This window comes from Oreochromis aureus, linkage group 23 (assembly GCF_013358895.1).
Source record: "Oreochromis aureus strain Israel breed Guangdong linkage group 23, ZZ_aureus, whole genome shotgun sequence".
Taxonomy (NCBI): Eukaryota; Metazoa; Chordata; class Actinopteri; order Cichliformes; family Cichlidae; genus Oreochromis; species Oreochromis aureus.
The window spans coordinates 13,295,676-13,317,896 of NC_052963.1; the positions used below are offsets into that span (position 1 = coordinate 13,295,676).

The 22,221-nt window shown below is 40.6% G+C and overlaps 3 protein-coding genes across 5 annotated transcripts in view; 1 reads left to right on the forward strand and 2 right to left on the reverse strand.

Annotated features, from left to right (window-relative positions):
- Nucleotides 1-14,065, reverse strand: part of LOC116321884 (DNA-binding protein SATB2-like) — a 26,116-nt gene extending 12,051 nt beyond the window's left edge. The window contains exons 1-3 of one of the 3 annotated variants that reach the window (XM_031741828.2): nt 13,896-14,065; nt 5,660-5,905; nt 3,123-3,308 (exon numbers count right to left, since the gene is read on the reverse strand). In XM_031741828.2, coding sequence (XP_031597688.1) covers nt 3,123-3,308; nt 5,660-5,861 — 388 coding nt within the window. In that variant the 5' untranslated portion in view covers nt 5,862-5,905; nt 13,896-14,065. Of the gene's footprint in view, nt 1-3,122; nt 3,309-5,659; nt 5,906-12,369; nt 12,761-13,895 lie in introns of those variants that run through there. The other 2 variants (XM_039607568.1, XM_039607567.1) reach the window with 2 other exon arrangements.
- Nucleotides 9,149-19,155, forward strand: LOC116321864 (gamma-crystallin S-like). The gene is made up of 4 exons (XM_039606697.1): nt 9,149-9,166; nt 12,657-12,695; nt 18,314-18,556; nt 18,844-19,155. The coding sequence occupies exons 1-4, from the start codon at nt 9,149-9,151 to the stop codon at nt 19,114-19,116; spliced, it is 573 nt and encodes a 190-aa protein (XP_039462631.1). The 3' UTR covers nt 19,117-19,155.
- Nucleotides 19,156-19,769: 614 nt separating this feature from the next.
- The window catches only part of LOC116321868 (potassium voltage-gated channel subfamily H member 8-like), a 47,051-nt gene continuing 44,599 nt past the window's right edge, over nt 19,770-22,221 (reverse strand). Inside the window, exon 15 of the mRNA XM_039606470.1 lies at nt 19,770-20,655. Coding sequence (XP_039462404.1) covers nt 19,915-20,655 — 741 coding nt within the window. The 3' untranslated portion in view covers nt 19,770-19,914. The remainder of the gene's footprint in view (nt 20,656-22,221) is intronic.

Here is a 22,221-nt window from a genome sequence, read left to right on the forward strand (position 1 = left end):
CAGCTCAACATTAGGGCTGAAGCAGGCTGTGAATGGGTGCGCTGTTTTGATGCTGATGCTCCAAATAAACACTGTGAGGTCATTGCTCTCTTGTCTAACAGAATATCTTCTGATAACCGGCAGTTTTTACGTTTCCTAGAGCTGCCATGTCTTTAAAATTATTGATACCTTCACATGTGGTCAACTACACACTGAGATGCTACTTTAACCTTTTAAAAACTCTCACTTGAAGTGAATAAAGCTTAAATTGCTGCTGACAGGGCAGATGTTTAGGCTTTATCATTTTACCAATCTGCAGTCTTCCCTAGAGCCCAAACAATACCTCATATCAGTGTATCTGTCTGCATGTCAGGCGCAGAGTAAGATTTTGCACTACATATTTTGCAAGAGGGTTCGACTTCCTCCACAAAGACCCAAAAACAAATCTTTTTTTTGTTGTTAGAGCAAAAGGATGTTTATCAGAGATTAAGCTTAAATATTAAACACAACTTCCTGTCATCTTTTCATACGACTCTGCAAGGTCTAAAAGATGAGTACTGGATTCTTGATGGTACAATTTACTCACGTCATACACTATTAAACATACCTGCATGCACACCAATGCATTTCTCCCTGCATTTTTTCCCCACAGACGCACATCACAGTACTGTATCCAACAAAATCACAACTTTGTAGGTGGGATAAGATTACGAATACAGACATTTTTTGACAATGCAACAACAAGATAACGCAAAAATGCTAACTAACTGAAGATGACTAACAGACAGATGCTAATGACCTAAAAGCAGCACACATGTAATAAAACAAAAGGGCGTTTTAGTCATTTAATCTAATTATCAAGCAAGAAAAGGTTTTATGGAGAGAAAAAAGAGACACCTAAAGGAGCTACGTGTTCCACAAGCAGCAGTTTGGGGGATTCAGAGGTACCGTAAAATTTTATTTTAAACATTTTAAAATAAGTGGGTGCCGACATAATCTATGTTAAGTTATGTTAAGTGCAGTATCCTTCTTAAAATAAAGTTTGGGGTGTTTAAAGGGATCCACTAGTGGTTTGAACACTTTAAAAATAGTCATTTTTAAGTTTGTAATATCAGTGAATGTTTCCAAAAACTTGACCTTAAGTTAAATTTAGTTAGACTACTTCTCAGCAGTGCACCTAAGCCCACGTTACAACCCGAGCCTTAACCATATATTCCAAATAAGAAATAGCTGCTTTTTAATTAGCCATAATGTGCAAGTTAATTAAAGAAAAAAAAAAGCCCTGTGCCATTCAGTGAAGAGTTTAAAAATACTCATCCAGTCAAAGTTATGCAAGATGCAATTCAATCGCAGAAGAGACTCTGTATAATTTTGGTCGTGACCACACTCGGGGGAAAAATGCATGACTCCAGCCAAAAATTATTTATTTGAAAAGAAAAGGCTTATTTCTCAGAACAAAACCTAGCTATTTGGGACAGGCGAGGGGGGTCGTAGGGCGTCGGCCACATGGTTAGAGTACCCTGTGTTTATGGGACACACCAGGAATTTCAAACTGCCCTGCTCTGTGAGAGTGAGTGCGTCTCCCTGTGTGTGTGAAGGCAGTTGAACTGGATGTTGCTTGCTCTCCTGTTTTGATCTCTGAATTTTGGTGCTGGTCTGGGGTTTTCAGATATAGATTTATTGTTCAGTTTAACCGCCACGCAGCCAGGTGGGTGTACTGAATCACTGAAAATACTTTCCTGGTAAATACCTCTCCTGTGACTGTCCCAGAGTTTTGCGACATCAGTACTCACTGTACCGATGTGGAAAAACCCCACTCAGTAATATTTCATTCAGCTGCTGCTGGATTAATTACTCAAATAACTAACAGGGCGGTAATAATGAGTAAGGCATGAGGTTTCCCATCAGCGTGTAATAACAGAGAAGTTTACAAACGCATGTTTCTCACATGTGAAGAGGCTTCAAATTAGTCAACATCCGATCATGTTTTTTAATTTGTATTTAAAAGATGTGGCATGACTACAGTTTGGCTTTGTTTTCACTGCTCTGCTGTCTGGGTGGCGTTTAAGGGGAAGTTAAAGCCCTGAAGATGCTCACAGTAGATCCCCTCGTGTCTTGGATGTTCTTAGAGAAGCAGTAAGTCATTCAGATTTAGAGGCGTCAGTTTTATGTGGATAAAATTTACTGATTTTAAATTGTAAGTCAGGGCTGCAGTTTGCCTGCTATTCCTTGTCATGTCATCTGTGAGATTTCTTAAAAATATATATAATGCCAAATCGCATAAACTATCACCTCAAGGTGTTTTATATTGTAAGGTAATGACCCTACAATAATAGAAAACAATAATAGCAAACCCCAACAACCTATGAGCAAGTACTTGGAGACAGTGGGAAGGAAGAAGCCTCCAGCAGAACCAGGCTGAGGGAGCAGCAGACATGCGCTGATCGGTTGTGGGTGAGAGGAGACAGACAGAACAAAACAACTATGGATTAAATTTAGCTCCCTAAACCTGTCAGTTTAGGGAGAAATGTCTAAATACATTTAGAAATGCATTTAATAAACCCAGGTATGATCTTAAATTCAAACACATGTCTGCACCTCTGGATCACTTCTAGTGCAACTGCAACTTTTAGATCATTCCCTGGAAACGTCCCAGCCAGCTTGACTTTGAGATTGTGAATCAAGGTTTCTACTCCAACATCTTGAGGGATCCGAGGGTGAACATTTGGTACAAACCACCTGAACTGTGACACACGACACTGTTTGGCAGTACCCACCATATAATTTTTGGCTACACCAACATTATCTGTGCACACCACCTGTCCTGCTTTACAGATTTGGCTCTCAGTGACTTCATCCTTAATCCAACAAATGAAAATCTAGTTGACGAGTCACTGTTTCGAGGAGCTCCAGTACACCTTACAGACCAAGAAGTGGTCAGTATGGGACTTCCAGAGGAGACTAAAAATACTAGCAGTGTCAGGAGATGTGCCCAGATAGACAGGGCGATGAGCCAAATTTAAAAATCAGTTATGGTTCATTTTTAAGGACAGAGTTGAGTCCTCTTCATAGTGAGTAACATCTGAATCATCTGAAAACCACATGAATTTACCTTTTCAGACCTACCCACACCCACTGCTTACCTCGTGCCTGCACAGCTGAGTTATGAGAGTATCCGAGAGCAACCAGTGCCGTCTCTACCAGCTGTGTGAACAGGACATCTTTACGAACCAACACAAACTCAGCGTGGCGGTCGCTACGCCCCTCACAGTTGCCTGCCATTCCCATGTCTGCATGCTCCACCACACAGTAGACTGGGATCATCAAACCTGGCGCAACAAGACAGAGGGAGAAAGTTACAGCGCTAATGTGTAGCTCACCCTCTTCCCAGGTCCTCGCATTTAACGGGAAATCGCAGGTCAGGCCTTACTAGCGTTTCACAGTGTTTCCCTCTACCCCACCTGTTAATGTGTTTTTATCTGAGGAGGGGAGAAAATTTCCATGATACGCATGACAAACAGAATATTTCAATATTCAACACTTTACAGGTAAAAGGTAGAAAAAAATCCTTTCAGGATTTCCCATCCCTGGCCTTCTTGTTGCTGTGGGTCTCGCAGTTAAAGCCGTGTGACTGGAGTGAACCAAATCTAATTATCTGCATCAGTCTGGAAAGTGTGGGAGAAGAAAATGTGGGATAGTTTACCCTTTTAGCAATTACTATCAAATGCTTGAGCACTCCCCTCTCCCACCCTCCCTCTTATCAATGAAGCGATATTCTTACTCTGTTAAACGGTGACAGAGAAAATGTCTTTTTTGCTGTAACACAATGTATCATTATAGTCATGAAAACAACTGTTACTCATCTTATAAAAGGTCTACAATTATTTGTATAATAGGCAGACAAAAAAATAGTACATTTTCAAACATGTTAAGTCCTCCCAGTTGGGCTAAGGATTTGTGCTAATATGTGGACATATTTAAGATTTAATGCTACATTACTGACTGGAAATTCATCCGAGGGAGTAACACAAACTTAATGTTATAAATTACTTTCTCCAGGGATTCCTCCAGAAGTTGAAGCTCACAGCCACACTTCAACAAATTTGTCTGTTCAGTATTTAGTGCATCAGCACTGCTGCACTATAGCAGCTTGGTGGTCTCATTGTGTTACACTGGGCAGCTGCCAGTGTCAGTATAAGTCAGTGCAAGATCGTACAACTGTATTTGTGTTTGAACCACATATTAAAAGCCACAAGGGTTAAGACTTGTTTCCAGAACCGCTATTAAACTGCTGCATCTAGCGCTCAGGAGCCATGCCACGACTCTAGTGGTGAAAACGGTTCCTATGCATCGGTCTGAACTTGTTATCGGGTAAGTGCTTAGAGATCCTCAAAGCACAGAACCACTCACACCCATCCAGTCCACTCGTCTGTCCCACAGGAGCTGCTAATTAACAAGCCATCAATCCTTCTCCCCCAGTGTGCGGAGCAGTGACAGATCAGCCGGAGCCAAACCGCAGCAGCATCAGGCACGCTATCAGCCAATAACCAGACCGCTGAGTGGAAGGGTGGAGGGAGGTAACTCAGCAGTGTGTGTGTGTGTGTGTTTGGGTGTGCGTGTATGTTCCGCTACAGTGTTTGTGTGATGATGCATGATGATGTTTTCAACTGCATGAGAGAATAATGGGCATCTATGACTGAGTGTTTTCTGTACCTTCTGCTCTGTAACACTATCCATGAGCCGACGTTGCACAAACTCTCTATAAAGCTCTTTACAATGTGTTTCTTTTTCTGCCAGGGGGAGAAACTTGGGTTCAGTTTCTTTCTCAAAGCCATGCCCGTGATTGTGATGTGATTAGCAGACAACCTGCTTTGCCACCAGAGCCATGGCTGTGTCTTTTAGCCATTATATCCAATCATTACAACATATGAATGCGCTAGAAAGTAGTATGCAGTGATAATTTTACTACATATATCCTCTTTGATTAAGGCTGGGACAGCCTCAGAACAAAGCAGTTTTTACATAGTATCAAGCCTGCTGGATGTTCATATGCTCAGTACACTGATGTGGAGTGGAAAGCACGCCGTAGACAAGATATCATAAAGATTTAGACTGACATACATTTTTAAACAACCTCCTGTCAAAGGCTTTCATGCCGAGCTCACCTTCAAAGATGGACTCATTCATTTGTCACATGTCCAGTTGCATGAAGTAAAAAATAAATAAAAATAATTAAACATGTATGATCACTAACCAAGCAGAAATACCAAATATTCTGATTTGAGGTTAATAAAATTGATGTAAATACATTTATAATAATTACATGAATAAAACTAGAAGTGAGCACTTTAGAGATTCTTTATGTTCCCTTTACACTGCTGAATTTAATTTAAGGATAAAAGTCATTTTAAATGAGGCAGGTGTGGCAGGACTGCTGGGTGTCTTTCAGTGTCTGACCGTTTAGACAAAGTTGGCTCAAGTGTAGCATTTTACTGTGTGTTTATGGCATAGAGAGAATTTGGGGAGACTGATATAACTTCCGTGGAGAATCCAATGCAGAGTTGGAGCCACTAAATGTTTATTAACTCCTTTCACTGTCTGTCGACAGCTTTGACACTAAAATAACTTTTATTAAAACAAACATGTACACCTTTATCAAGCTATCCTGTTGACAACGCACCTCCAAGTGGTCTCAGCGGTGTGCAGTTCTGTCGGGTCCGTGGGTTTGTTGGGCTGCCATTGACCTCCATACGGCTCAGCTTGCACTGAAGACCACCGCTAGAAGTGGGACTTTCCCCTTTCTCCCCCATCTCCTCTGGGCTGGCGCTGTCCTGATGGCTGGGGCTCTCCGCTTCCCCCCCTGCGTTTCCACGCTGCTCCATCCTCTTGCAAACTCCAGGAGGAACACACAGCACAGCCTGTGAAGCTGGCAACACACAAGAGCTTTGCTTTAGCACAATTGAATCTACAGCGATTAATAACTACAACATGAATTAGTCAGTAACAGCTCTACAGCAGTGAGGCCACAATTAACAACCTAGAGATAAGAGACACATGGGTGGATTACGAAATACAAGAAGTCTTTGTATGAGCTCACCAGTCTGGAGTGAGGTTAAAAAAACTCAACAGAAGCTACTTTTGGCTGAACCCTTATTCACCAGCAGTCCCCACAGCAGGTAGTGCCACATGTTTGACTTCACTACACATCCTTCCTGACACAATCCCACAGCTGTTTGTGCATCCTCCCAGGATCTAACCGGGGAGCTTTCATTTAGTAGGTGAATGCATAAACTACACCATGAGGAGGAAGAAGGAATCAAAACCTCATCAAAAAACTGCAAATCACAGATCCTTATAACAATGAGTCAGTAACAGTGATGTTACAGTAATTGTCCTAGACAGCTTCTCCTGAGAATTAGCCAAACTTTGCAGCCTTCAAAGAAAGTGGAGCGGGAGGCTAGCTTACATTTTATTACACATCCAGGTGGTCCAGAGATCTACCATATGCATAAATAGCTTGCACTGTCATCTTTTCCAGTGTTTTCTTCACGATGGAAAGAAAAACCCACAGCACTAAAACAAAACAATCGTAAAAAACAAAAATAACAAAACACACGATATAGTTGATCTACAGCGTGCAGATCAACTATATCATCTTTCTTATTTTACCACTGTTGACAGTGTAGAGCCATTACAGACTGTTTCATCAACCACTCTGACTTTGTTCCTTCCCTGCACAGTCAATCCAGCTAACACATTTTTTTCTCTTATTTACACAGAAGTGAGGCAGGGACGACCACAACAGACTAAACACAGACCCGTTTATTATCCGCTGTTTAGGCTCACAGGAGTACACAACAGGTTATAATGAAAGACGTGAAGGTGCTTAAAGCACATATGAATACAGTGATAGTGCACACTGTATACTGTGGATGCAAATAAGCAGAACTGTACTTTATAAAAATAGTATGCTATGCAGTAGTAATTTTCAAATGCCTACATTTACTCTCTTCTTAACTTCAAATCGCTCGAGCCTCTTCTAAGCAACAACAAGAACTTAAACTGCACACTGCTGCAGTACACATCACTATATGCTAATGAGGTCATCTTTTGCAATACTATGTGAATGTGCTCGACTTTTATTCCCGTCTTTTCAGTCGGCATCTAAAAAACATCAAGAAATTAATAAAAAATAAAATAAAAAGTCTGTTTTGCTTTCATTAATATGCTAAAATATGCAGCCGCTTTCTCCAATATACAGTCCGATTAGCTTATTTACCTGGAGTTCCTGTGGTGCGACTATGACGTTCCTGTCACTCTGCTACCAGAGAGGATAAAATTATAGCAAATAATATTCAAGATGAGATGCCTACTTTTGCTTCGAGGTAGATCCAGTATCAACTGTTATGCACACGATTAAATAACATGGACAGCATGTGAGACAACATGACAGGGAAGGACACGACAGAAGAAACCAGGAGAGGACGGAGTACATCACAGCACACAGCATGAAATCACAAGACGTGACACTGTGTGACCTAAGGGGAGGTTACAATACTATATAGTGTTTTATAACTCTCAGTGACAAGACGAGGTGAAGTTAACACAACCAAGAAAGTAACTGCTGTCGCACTTTACACATTTTTGCACAGATTTAAAAGAATTTGCGTGCTTAACTTTATCTCTGGAGGGTGAACTGTTACATTTGAACCAGGTGAGCCGTTTCCCTCCGTTCCTACTACTTTTGATAAGCTAGATAAATGAGCTTAACAACTGAAAGACATCAATGGGCTATGAATATACTCATGTACAATTTAGACTAAATGAAAATTAACACACTTCCTGGCAATCACTTCAATAGACAGCACTGCAACTGGGCACATGAGATCATATCATAAGAAAGAAAAAAAGACAAGAAGGCCCAAAGCAACACGATGATGTGATTGAAAGCACTTAAACTGCAAATCTGTCCTCATGGGTTCCTAATCTTGCACAAAGCATTCAAACAATTATTGCTGAGGCTCATTTAAAAAAAAAAAAGTGTGTACTCTCTAGATTTATGGCACATGGTAACAAACAACTGATTGTTAACTAAGAAGAATGAGAAACATCCTGTTTACACATATTTCTGTATACTATAAAAAGGTTTATCTGCACTGTCGTGCTGTCAGAAACAACAGTCCTCTTATATTTAAATTCGCTGAAGCTTCATGAGAAATAAGCTCAGAACCTGAATCCAACTGACGCCGTTAAATAGACTCGGCGCTGCTCGATTGTGCTCACAGCTTTGTGTTTTTCCTCACGCTGTGTGGTTTGCAGTGGTATGGCCGTAAAGTCGGCAGTGACACGCGAGTCTGCGCCAAATGTGACACATTATTATAATAAAAGTCACATGCAAAATTAATAGCTGCCATTAAAAGAGTTTGGCCAACACAAACAAGGAAAAAATAAATAAAGAATCACAACGTATGGAGCACAATGAGGCCCCTCCACACTGGTACAGGAAACAGAAAAGAAAGTCCTGAATGTTTCAACGGTCCTGTAAACGGAATTCCTCGTCTTTACATTTGCTGAACTTCACTTGGGCAGGCTCCTTAGATCTATTAACAGCTGTCAAAATATATTAACACCTCATTTCTATTGTCTGACGCCTTCTAAGGCTTCAAGTAGTACAACTATGTCTCTCTGTTCACATCATCTGAAATGACACATGCAAGTGTTCCTCGAGTGTTTCAACATCAAAAACGGCCAAACTTTCAGCTCTCACACGGGACAGTTTGAGCTTGGTTTTCTCTTGCCTTTTGAGTTGATTTGATGTAAATAAAAAAGAAATACTCTGGTTTTGTTTAATATACATCCTCTCACAGCATGTTAACACTCAGCTGTCTGGTTCAGCTCCATCAAAAGTTTATACGTGCTTGCATGTCTGCAAGCAGAAGCTGCAAACACTGAGCGCAATGAGTTATTCTGGTTCATGCTTGGAGTCTGCCTGTGTAGCTGGGATATTGTAATGTAGTTATTGTAGCGTAGTATCTGCAGATTTGAGCTGAAGGTCACGCTGTCACACACTCACAGACAGTATAACACTGGCGTCAATGTGACAACACTGAAATACATTTTACATACAGTTATTCACACTCACTAAAACATCTAGTAGGAGCTTGCACAAATGACCCCAGTCCCCAGTGTAAGAACAAGCAGAAGCACCCTCCTCACACCTGGTCCTGGAAAGGCTCAGCTATGCTTGAGACACTCAGTGTTGAAATCAGGTTCTCATCGTGAACCCTGTGGAGAAAACCCAGACCGTGCTCTTTGCACCCGTGCTCTTTGGTGAGAATAGTCAAATGTCAGTCTAATAAACACAAAATAAAACCCTCACGATCTAATCCACTTCTTCACAATCGTAGTTTCAATCAGATTATTTTTCCAGTATATCCAGTGTTACTCTACATTAGATCTTTTTTTAAAATTAATTCTGATTTTATTGCATGTAAACTTAAAACAACAAAGTGCTCTTTCTCCCTCTCAATTTGAGTTTGGTCTGCTTTTAATAAGCACATTTTTTAAATATTTGGGGTAATGGATTATAATCAACCCCTTTCCCTCGTTCACATTTTCTCCACTAACCAGAGCAACATTTAAGTCATTAATGAGGAGACATAAAATGTGGGAAGAAAAAAGTAAATGGCTTTGAGGTTTGAAAAAAAAAAAATGTAATGTGGACATGGAGGCATCACGGCGAAGCACACAGGATGTGAAAGGAATCAGTTTAGATTTAAACACAAATTTTAAGACTTTTTTGAATAATGTTTGAGCTTGCTATGCTTTTAAAACATGATAAACTTCTGCTAGAGTCTGATCAATGCTGGCAGGGAGTAAAGAAATATTCTTTATATGTTGAAAACTATGCTCTCACTGTTTATTAACTTACCAGGAAAGCATTTTTCAAACTAGTAACTTGATATGACGCCACCATTTGACCCTGCATCATCCTGCTCTGCTACATGTGCTGCCACACAGCGCTCAGAGTGCTGTGAATTGTGTGAACACATTCTGCTGTGTATGAGAAACCAGAAGCTCATAGTGATAAACATCAGCCATCCTATTCATCAAACACAGTTGATGTAATGAATTCAATAATAAAATGTTGGAAAATAGACTAAAAAGATACCTAACATTTATTTTTCCTTCACAGAAATGACCAAAAATACCTGCAGATTTATTTTCTCTTGATGAACCCTTTACTTCAGCTCGCTTTGTGACCCATGGACCATAGTTTATGCATTCGGATTATGACTGGACTAATTTTTTCCTTCTATATTTTACACGTGTCAGAGTGTAAAATCGAGCAGTTCATCCAAAGAAAGCAAACCGCTTAACCTACCACGTATCCATATTGGATATAGGACCCTTGGAAAAATTGGCTCCATTGAACGTGAGACAAAAAAGGAGGAGGATAGTTCCTAAATTCTTCATCAAATGCATATGTAAAAACAACTCTGGCCTCATGCTGTAATACCTGTTTGACTTTAAATGCAACGTGCCAGGATACAGATGTGTGTGGGTGCACGCCATATGCCGAGGCCAGGCGATTTATTCAGTAAAGAATTCCTATCATTTGTTTAAAGATTCCTGTTGCAGGCCCAAAAACCCCCTTATTTTAAAGGTAAACTTTGATTATGGCATGGGACCTATGAGTTTATAAGAAAAGCTTTACTCCATTTTGATTTTACACCACATCAGTGTGGCTGAGAGGCCTTTATTGACTTAATCGATCACTTCTGTACATAAAGAATACGACATATTCTAGCCCTACTGTGACTACACATTCTTGAGCTCGCTGTATGGTTATGCTGAACCACGTGAATATATTTTAAAGACAGGCACCGACTAGAGTCCCACATATTTCAGAGCTGTAACTGAAAAGGCATTTTACTACTCTGATGTCTTAAATTCACATCAAAAACAGAGGGGGTAAGACGTAGTTAGCCTTTGTATGTTGCTTTTTGGAGTAAAGTGTCTTTTACTCACTCATACACACATTAAAACTACTTCAAGCAACACAGTTGGTGGGAGTACAGCTCAGAGACCACACACTCCCAGCACGCACTCTTTACTAGCGCACATGGAGGCCAAATGTACAGTCACACTCAGTAGCCTTTGACCGACAAATCACGTAGAAACACACGGAAAACCTCCAGCAGACTCTAATTTAGGGAGTGTGCGTAAAAGCAGAGCTTAAGGTGCCTTTAACTGCTTTTTAATGAATTAAACTGTGAATTCTAAGAGTAGGGATACTGGATTAAAACCTGATGGCCCAGGAGATTAAAACCAAGCTGAGTTGTATTTAGCTGAAATGATTGGGGTCTGGTGACACCTAAATGTTTGTGGCGAGGGTCTTAACGACTTCTGGAAGATTTGTGGGTTGCTCAAGATGCTTTCGGGATCTATATTCTAAATATGTAGACAGACAAGAGTTAAAATCTGTATTTCCAACAATCTCATCATGTAAACACACTGCTTCAATCAGAAGATGAACTCTTGACCAGAGTAGTGTAATAATGCTATAGATTCAATGTAATTCATTGCAAGCACATTTAATACCTATAGCATGTGAGCCGTACAGGACGACAACTGGTGATTGTTAAACTAAACTATGAGGATTATGCAACTATGCTTAATACACTATATCAGCAGCAAAACCACCTTAAAAAAGAAAGTTTACATCTCATCAGGAGCCTCTAACATGGCTCAAACATATAGTTTCCAATCACTGCTTGCTCACTTAGAGAATAAGGAACAGATCATACTTAGGGATTTTTTTCTTGGAGAAAAAAAGAGATGAGAAGCTTTTTTAGAAAACCGCACAGTGACTCTGTCCTGTAGATGGGAAATGATGGTCTGGAAGCTCTCAGTGTTTGTATGTATCCCACTTAGATAAAAACCTGTTATAAGTGGAAAATCATTTTCCCATTAACACAAACTCCCTATTTAAAAAAAACAAAACAAAAACAACAAAAACGTTTTACTTTGCCTTTCTTCCTGTACAGTGAAATTACTTTTACATTGAGGGCATTTTAGCCAATTATTTTTTAAAGTTTACTATCTAACACATATACTAGCGAATACATATGATTATTAAATACTTTATAACACACTGTGTTCCCCACACTCCTTATGTTGCCATACTTAATATGACATATTTGCCTCTAAAAGCTGCCTCCTGTCAGCTACTGTAGCTTGCAGCTTGTTTCAGCAGAACCCCTCCTCTCGTCTCTCAAAATCACCTAAATAACAGTTATTTATGAATAATTATTAATAAATTCGCAGTATTTTAAATACTGGCTAACTCATCATTAATTCGGCATACATATCCACATTATTACTTACTCTACTGTCGTCTGAAGTTATAACTTACACCCAGAGGAACAGCAGCAGCTATTAGCAGCTCTGAAAAGAAGAAAAAAAAGCAGCTTTTTCTCTGGCCCTGTTGTGGCAGGAGGGCAAACACAGCTGCAGCTAATAAAATTAGGCTAATAATGGCTCCGTTTGATTCAGGTGTGCCAAATGAACCACTACTGACAATATACGCCAGTGAACACCGACAGAAACGGCGCTATTGTTAACGCTCAGCGGCACAGTGAGTCAAACGGTGCTGGAGTTATTAATTTTATTAGCTGCAGCTGTGTTTAACCAAAGGCGCCTACGTGAAAGAGGTCAGCTAAACAAAAGGATATTAAAATAATGGACGGCTTGCCAAAGTGAAGAGGGGAATATTCGGTTTTTAGAGAAAAGGCATGTTCATTTCAAAGATTTTTTTTTTAACTGAAGAGAGGGCAACTTTTGCCTGCTGGCAAAGGCCTCTGGCTAATAGACCAGTCAATTAAGTGGGGCCTTAATTAAGCTAACCCTTTGCATTGACAGTGAGGAAGTGTTTTTGGTGTGGTTTATTAGTTTTTACCATTTTAAAATAATACGGAGGTCATAAAAGAAATATTTTATACCAAGAATAGGCCACTTTGTTTAAATGAATCCATGTTAATCTCCCTGTTAATACACAGATGCTTCTTACATTTAATTTTCCAGCTTTTCTTAGAAATCACTGACAGTCTCCCATCATCTGTATTTAATATTGGTGGGAAAATGCAAAGCTGCTTCAAACTTCAAAGCACAGAAAACTGAAGGAAGAATTATTTGAAGTTAGTGGTCCCAAAACTATTCAAAAAGAAAGGATGTGTCCAGCTTACAGAGGGATAGATAGAGGGTGTTGGAGGCGAACTTCCTTCACACAAGTGTTTAGCAGTTATTATGGCACCATAAAAATAAACGAGTGTTAGGATTAACTCTTTAAAAATTAGTAAAATAGACATGTATTTACTATGCAACGCAAATGTGCCAAAGAGAAGGGGTGGTATTGATACATGATAAGAGAAACAACAATTTTCCAATGTGGGTCTTGTGCCTAAAATACAGAATCAAAAACTAAAGCTAAAGCTGTTAAATAACTACATTAGGCTTAAAACTGTACTTTAAGTCTTCAGAATATTCCACAAGTTAAAACCCATTAATATCTCCTTGTAACATGATTGTGAGGGATGTTAGTGTTTACTTTATTTAATAACTATTGACAGTTTAAGGATAAACTACCATGACTTCTATCAGCTCAGCCTGGCACCTGCTTACTTACATATAAATATATATGCATTGACCCTTGTGATTTTGGTGCTACATTGTCCTCAAGCATGAGTCAAAACTGCCATAAAACTTCAGTCTGTAAGCTCTTTGGTTTTAATATGTCATTAATAATTTGTAACAACTGCTTAACTTTTGGTAACATCTAAAAGCATCATTTCAACTTCTACCCATTTAAGCTTGCCAAAGTTTTATGTCTGCTTACTCGAATATGAATAACTCACTTTTCAAGAAGTCACTGTGTGCGCTTGGGAATAAACTCCATCCATTGGTGAAAACAAGTGAATCCAGCCTGAGAGAATAGGAATTTTCCACCGTTTTCCCTTCCTGGCGACAAATGGCACGACAGTGGACCGAGCAAGGAGATCTAAAGACAAGGAGTGATGAGGACAGACTGCTGCTGGCGGGCTGAGTAAAGAGCAGTAAAATGACACATGCAAAGAGAGTGAGAGAGAGGGGAGAGTGCAGGAGGCAGGGAGGGAAAGAAAGGGGAGGGAGGAAGGTCTGGGAGGGAAACTCAGAGACAGAATGACATGAAATCAGAAACAAAATGCAGTAGTCACATTTATTACTGCCCCCACATCACAGTGTTAGCCTCAATTAATGTAAAGTAGTTACAAGTGCAAAGTAATGGACAAAGCTGTGCAGGTAAAATAAGCCACTTCTTTGTTCTTGAAAGCCGCAAACTAAAATGAATAATGTGATCACGTTAGTCATTAATTCATATTCCAGATGTGGCGATAGCAGAGAACAGGAGGACGGGGAGGAAAAAGTGGAAACGGTGATGGCAGAATATTAATGTCAGAAGTTCATCTTGGAAGCAATGTCAGAAATCGTGCAGCTCATAAATAGAAGTAGATGCGGAGATCTATAAATGAAAGACACAGAGATGATTCCTTCATATATGATAGGCTTAAAAGTCCTGTCTTTGTCTTTATGTCTCTTTATCCCACAGCTCTGTTCTTCTATACTACACAGAGTTTTCCACGCTTTGGCATTAGATAGATGAGCAACACGCTTCAACGAAGCATTAAAGAAATGGTTACGTGAAGCACTAAACTGATGGAAAGCTAGGCCTTTTTATGAAGCGGAAAATTCAAAATTCAGCGGGGAATGCTGGTGTCCAGCCGTCTTTCTGTGTTTTTCTCACAGTGTAAAATCAAGTCATTGTATTGAGTTTGTGGTCCCTGATTATAAATGGATTTACCTGATCAAACCACGGGGCGCTCGCTGTACTCTGTGTGTAACATGTTAGTGCTATTGGATTATAGCTGATTGTGTTTCCATCGTCTTTACAAGATGATAAATGGGGAATATTATCTCCCTTGCTTTTAAGGAAAGCAATAAAACCCTGGACTTTCCCCATTATTTATTTCACATATATACACCGTCCATCCACTGGTTATATGTTTGTTTGTGTGTGCGTCCAAATAGCAGGCCTGGGTTTTCCCAACAGTGTGGTCAGCATGTCTTGATTTATTCTAGATGGAAGAATAGTCACCTATCATTACCACTCAGCCCGTCTGCCTTCCTGTCGCACCTCCTCTGTGGTTTTGCTCTCTCTCTCTCCCTGTGTGTTGTGTGTGTGTGTGTGTGTGTGTGTGTGTGTGTGTGTGTGCCCGCACTGACAACACTTGTCTGTCCTACATCATCTTAAGTATCTTTGACAGCTCACCACAGGTCACTCACCGTGAGCATAAGGTGTGTGTGTGTGTGTGTGAAGGTATGTACAGCAGTTAAAGGGTGCTTTCAGAAGGCTCCAGCGGAAACAAGCCGGCTCTTATAACCTGTAATGGCAAATATTGATGTTACACGTGCTTTAACGTCCTTAAAAGACCACGCGGTGTGTTCTTGATTGACTTATATGGCATAAAGCGAGATGTCTGCAATCTGCTTTAAAGCAGAACAAAGTTTCAGCGCGGCCGATTGAAGGCCTCAAAGTTACTGCAGAGCGAACCGTCACATCACAAATAAAAATCAAGTCTCCTTTTTTTCTCTTTCAATCCATGAGGATTTTTTTTTTTTGCTTTTCACATTTTAAGAAGACACTTGTCAGATCAGTTACATACAAAATATAATCGTCAATAATAATCAATAATCACTCTTTGGCTTCTCTATTAAATGGATTAATCTTGAAAAAGATGCAAAACTTTTCATATGTAACTCACAGAGGCTCAGGACTACGTTTTACTCACAGGCCCACAAGATAAAAATGTTTCTATAACTTAATATGTAATATAATAAAAAGAAAATGAAACAAAGCCAATTGGAAATGTTTAATATTAACATTCAAAATCAGTTATTAAAATAAAGACATGCATTTTCCGTCTGTTTGGTGACACTTGTCACTGGTGCAGGAGCACTGCTCTAACAAAAATGAGAGACTGTACATATACTGGACCTGTCATGAGAGGAGCGCGTGTCCTTGTGCTTTTCTGTGCAAATGCTGCCTCACTGTGGTGCCAAGGGGGAAATTATATGTTTGCTACTGAGGGTGTGTAAACTAGTCCAGAGCTCAAGCTTAAGGTAATTACCAGGTAATAAAACTAAATACAAAAGTAAAAGAAGATGAGTTTTTTTCCCTAGTTGAAATAAAAAATACTATAAGAAAATGTGTGTTAAACAAAATTAAACAGATGGAATATACTGTATATAATAAAAATAATGAATCAATCAATCAATACATACATGTACAGAAAATGTCTCCTCTACCAAAGCCACATGTAGTTCCTTTGTCTGTCTTCCGTGGTTCACTGTGGCTTTGACATCCTCAGAAATAAAGATAAATTAAATTGTGTCACCTGTACGGAGAACAAGAATAAAGAAATCATTTAAAATGTTTTTAAATGTGCCTACGTAACTTCTACTGAGCTACCATGGATTTAAACAAATACATTTACATTGCTTGTTTTGATTCCCAAAAACCACAAATCCAAGTAAGAAGAGGAGCAAGGAGAAGACCCATCATGGAAAGGCAGGCTGCTGCACGCACCACAGGCAGATAGAAGAAATGGCTGGCACCCAGCCTCTATGGATCTTGGCTGGACAAAAGCCTACCAGTGGCTTTTGTCCAGCCAAGATCCATAGAGGCTGGGTCTACCACACCAGCCAAGACCCCAGGTGCAGGCTGTGTAAAGATGCCCCTGAGACAATCCAGCACATAACAGCAGGGTGCTAACAGGAAGGGCATACACGGAACGCCATAACCAAGTGGAGGGCATACTATACAGAAACATCTATGCCGAATATGGCCTGGAAGTCCTGAGGTTCTGGTGATGGCTAACCAACGGACATAGTAGTAGTGGACAAGCAGAAGAAGATGGCTGCAGTGAGAGACGTAATGATACCGAATGACAGCAACATCAGGAAGAAGGAACATGAGCTGGAGAAGTACCAAGGGCTCAGAGAAGAGCTCAAGAAGATGTGGAGAATGAAGGTAACAGTGGTCCCAGAGACCAACAGAGAGCTCAGTGCAGTGACTCCCAAGCTAGGCGATTGGCTCCAGCATATCCCAGGAACAACATCCAAGAGTGCCGTCCTAGGATAAGCAAAGTTACTGTGCAGGACCCTCAAGCTCCCAGGTCTCTGGTAGAGGACCCGAGCTTGAAGGATAAAGACCGCCCGCAGGGCAAGAGTGTAATTTGATATGAATATATATTTCATAATCTCTATATAAAATATGACAAAATCACAAATCAGGGGAAAAAAACAACTGTGCTTTAGTTGGCTTTATTTCTTTAACCAGGTCTGTTGAGTGATATCACCAAAAACCAGCTGTTAAGCCAGCCTTGTTCATGTCTATGTAAAGCCTGTGTAAATGCTTTTACTTTCATGTGAGCACAGCGTGTATGTGTCTGAAAAGGGCAAAAAGTGAGTACTGACTGCAGAGATGAAGAACTGCTGCCATTGCTGCACTGAGATGAAAAGAAAACAGATTATCCACAGAAATATGTAACTAAGTGAGCGGACTAACCAGGTTTCCAGTGTGAAAAGTTTACAGCCCAAACCACAAGCTGAAGATGGAAGATTTTTATGCTACACAGCAAGAAGTGCATCATCTTACTTCTAATATGAAATTCAGAACTGAAGTGTTGAAGCTCTGGACGACAATGCAGCGTTTTGGACTGAAGAGGAAGAAGTATCACACTGACTGAATGGCAATACACATCAGCAGTTCAGCTAATGTGAGTTCTAGTTTAGCTCAGAGTTGCTATGATTAAGTGCAGTTTAATATTTATGCAATCATCCGTCAGTGTGTTATTTGTAACTCTGTGTGCGTGTGTGTAGTTAGCACTGTGTGCAGTATGTTTACAGTTTTCTGTAAAGAGTTGGTCAGTGCCTGAGGTCTTTATGTGGTCTAATCCCACAGCCTCTTTCTGGAAAACACGAGTAGCAGTGGAACCACTGACTCAAATTTTGGATCTCATTCTCATGACCAAGCAATTGTGTGAGTTTCAGAGGGCTCTGAAGCTATAAAAGAGGGCAATATGAGCACATACGTTACATTACTTGTAGATATTTCAAGGGAGGCTAAACAGTGAAGCACAGTCGGTCCCAAGATGGGCAGGGTGAGTAGAACAACATTTAGATCTGGCATGTAAAATCATTAATACCAGGTTATCACTCACATACAATCCCCCAGATCATTTTCTACGAGGACAAGAACTTCCAGGGTCGCAGGTACGAATGCGACAGCGACTGCACCGACTTCCACTCCTATCTGAGTTGCTGCAACTCGGCCCGTGTGGAGAGCGGGACCTGGGTGATCTACGAGAGACCAAACTACTTGGGTTACCAGTACGTCCTGAAGAGAGGGGAATACCCCAACTACCACAGCTGGAATGGCCTCAATGACAGAGTCAGCTCTTGCAAGATGATTCACTTTGTAAGCCATCTCAACACATCAGGTGCCTCGTACCAAGAGGTCAAAGACACTGTGGTTAGTGGGAAAGTGGCTGTGATACCCTAAGATCCTACACATCTCAGGGGATTTTTATAGCATTTTAAAAACGCCACTTCATTTTCACATAAATGAATCTTGAAAACTGGATTGGAGGAATAAATCCATGATAAGAAACAGCATATTTCTGTAGTGACATCATTCGAACCTAGCTTCATTGTTTTCCCAACCCCCAACCCTCCCCTCTACCTACTGTCTTCTGCTTCACTCAGGCCCCTGGAGACCCCTACAAGATCCAGCTGTACGGCAAAGCCGATTTCTCCGGTCAGGTGTTTGAAGCGAGCGAGGACTGCGCCTCTGTGCTGGAGACGTTTCACTGGAGAGAGGTGCACTCCTGCAGGGTCCTGGGAGGCTGGTGGGTCTTCTATGAGCACCCCAACTACAAGGGCCGCCAGTACCTACTGGAGAAAGGCGAGTACCGCAGGCCTGTGGACTGGGGCGCTGTCTGCCCCACCGTGCAGTCGTTCAGACGGCTGACTGAGTAAAAGAATTCCAATTATTATTATTTTTTTAACCTTTTCTTTGGCTTTCGATTAGCTAATAATTTGCATCAATGCAGCTGCTAAATAGGTAAAATAAAAACTGAATGATGAGACATTGCGAAGTTGTTTCATCCCTGTGTGTGAGTGTGTTGCTTTAAAGTGTGGAGATGAAAAAGTCTAGCCCGTGTGACCACAGCTAAATTATTTAAAGCCGTATTAAAGGAGTTATTAAAAGGGACTACAGGGTCTAGTTGAGGGGGTTGTGGGTCCTGTAACACCCTTTAACGGATTTTATGTTAACAGATTTTCCCAAATTAAAAAAATAAGGCACCACTTCGGTGTTTATGCAAAATTCAAGCTATTTTAAATCAAGACTAAACTTGGCAAGCATGCTCATGTCCTTTAGAAAGCTCCAATCATTGCTTTTGCATGAGTTGTGTAACACCTGCATTCATTTTCAGTCAGTCTAACATTACTGCTGTGTGGTGCACACCTTTCAAATCACTTTACAGACTGGTATCCTAACAGAAACCAGTGCTAGCACAGTAAAAGGAGAAAAGAACATGCTTTTAGTATTAGAAGTCTTTCCTTTATATGATTGACTGTAAATAAATCAAATGAAACTGTAAAACAAACATTTATTCTCAGATCTTCTTGAAGGTGCTCATGATAACAGTTTCCAACAGTTTAAAATCAACATATTTACATTGTAACCCGCATGCCAAACTTTGTCATGCAGTAGGATGTGTGGCATGCTGCTCCCGTCTCTTAGTCGAGTATCCCAGTCTTCCTCCTGTGTGCTCACATCGAGGACTGTCCTTCATCTACAAGGCTAAGCTGGGTGGTGTGCTCCCCCCACTCCACCCTCTGCAGGTCCAGGGGGGGCTCTCGGGAACGTGACGCCATGCTGGAAGTTTGGAGAGAAAACTGAGGCTGGATGTCAGACTGGGAAAGGGAATGAGGATAAGACTGGGACATGAAGTGGGTCTCTGACTGGAGGTGGGACTCAGAATGGGATTGGAGTGGGAAGTGGGGCCGAAGCCGTGATTGCGGCTCTGATAAATCCACCAGAAGGGGAGTGATGGATGATGGGTGGCTTGATGAAGAAAGAGAAGGGATGGAGGTAGAAGAGGAGGGATGTGGCATGATTGTGTGCTCGTGGGGAGAGCTGTTGAGCGAAGGGGGAGCCGAGCGGTGAGAGACCGGGGGAGTGGTACTGGTTTGGTGAGAGAATGGAGGACTATGGGGGGAAGGAGAAGAAGACAACTCTCCTTGAAACACCTTGGTCATGCTCAGCTGTGGAGAGGGCGGTTCATGCATCATGGACGACGGAGGATTTTGATCATCAGAACAGTGCACAGGTGCACGCTGGGTATTGAGGTGTAGGGCCAGAGAGCAGCTGAGTGGGGACACGCTGGGCGAGGGAGTCACGGCACTGGGTGTCAGCAGTGTAGACGGGTTGTGAAAGAGAGGCTTGAGAAGTCGCGTCATTTCCTGCAGCTCCTGACTCACAATGGATACTTGATGGGAGAGGACAGACATCTGGAGGACGAGACGAAAGGATGTGAAAGCAAAAATAATATTACTGGTAATCTCATATAATACAGCATTTCTCAGTAACACATAATTACAAGAAACTTTTATCCCAGACACTCTTGTCGAGATAACCCCACAGGGATTTGTGTCTCCTCCTTGAAGGAAACTGAGGATCTCATGCTCATGCTCACTGGCCAAATGTGTAAGCCACTACACTTTGGAGCTCCTCTAAAATGGCTTATAACTGTTTCTTAATATATTCATTGGTCAGTGTCATAAATAGTTATGAAGAATGATTTCATTCATTCATTCGTTCTTCTCATTTGGTCTAATTAACTTCCTGCCCTAATGAGTCTAATCAAACCAGTAGCGAGTGATTAATTTTTACTGTCATCATGCAACACAAATTACGCCAAATTATATACAGATGAAGTCTCTTTATGTCTCCAACAAATCATAAATAATAAAGCAAATAACAAATAAAAAGAGCTGATGAATTCCATCATCTCACCGCCAGAGAAAAGAAACTGTTCTCCAAATCCACACTGTCAAAGTCTATTTATTTCAAATTGTGAAAGTACACAAATAATTAGGCAAACAGGAAAAAACCTTATGCCTCAAGCTTAAAAACAAGTACTGAAATATCCATATTCATAGGTGTTTCACATTTTGAAATCCCTGAAGCGCACAAAGCTGCTTAAGGTAAGTAAAGTTGTAGAGCTATCTTACTTTTTTTTTAACAAACCAATCTCAACCTGGGGCTATGGGAGGTATTTTGGCGGGGTGGGGGGGGGGGTAAATTCCACAGTGGATTTGATTTGGCACAGATTTTTGCTGGATGTACTCCCTCTAGGAGTACACTAGCTTGTGCCCCAGGGACCATTCACATGTCAGGGGACTGGTTTCATCACATAAGGTAGTGTATTTAAAAATAACAAGGAAAAGCGACACACATGCAGTGCATGAAATGTGCATACAGTATACCTTTCTAGCATTTGGGGTCATCGACTGGATCGATTCCTTTAATTATCACCTAACTGCTTCTTTGTTAAAGCCACAAAGAAATTGAATAAAGTTTTGATGGACTATTCTTTTGCCCTGAAGTAATACACAAAATCTCTTGACAAACAGCTACATCTTAGGCCCCTGAAGGTTCTTATCTACATCATGTTATAACATCATCACGTTGCTTATCAACCACCTACCAACGGGCTGACCTGTTCTTAACTTTTAAGCACCTAACATCTAATGAAAGAATTACATAACTTTCATGTAATGCCAGTCAAATCTGACATGTTATATTTAATGTAAAAGTTGAATTATACATGATATATTATAATGTTTCCTAGCAACCGCCTAGCAACAGGCTTAAATCATAAATTTTTAGGATTTGGTGCACCTAGAACACCTTATCGAACAATTGCATCATTTTCATTTAACCGCATACAGCACAGACAAGACAAACAATATTCTAATATGGAGATGTACTACTATTACTACTACTACTAATACTAATAATGATAATATTTATTACTAACTTCATGCAGTTCTTAGCATTAAAAGATTCATATC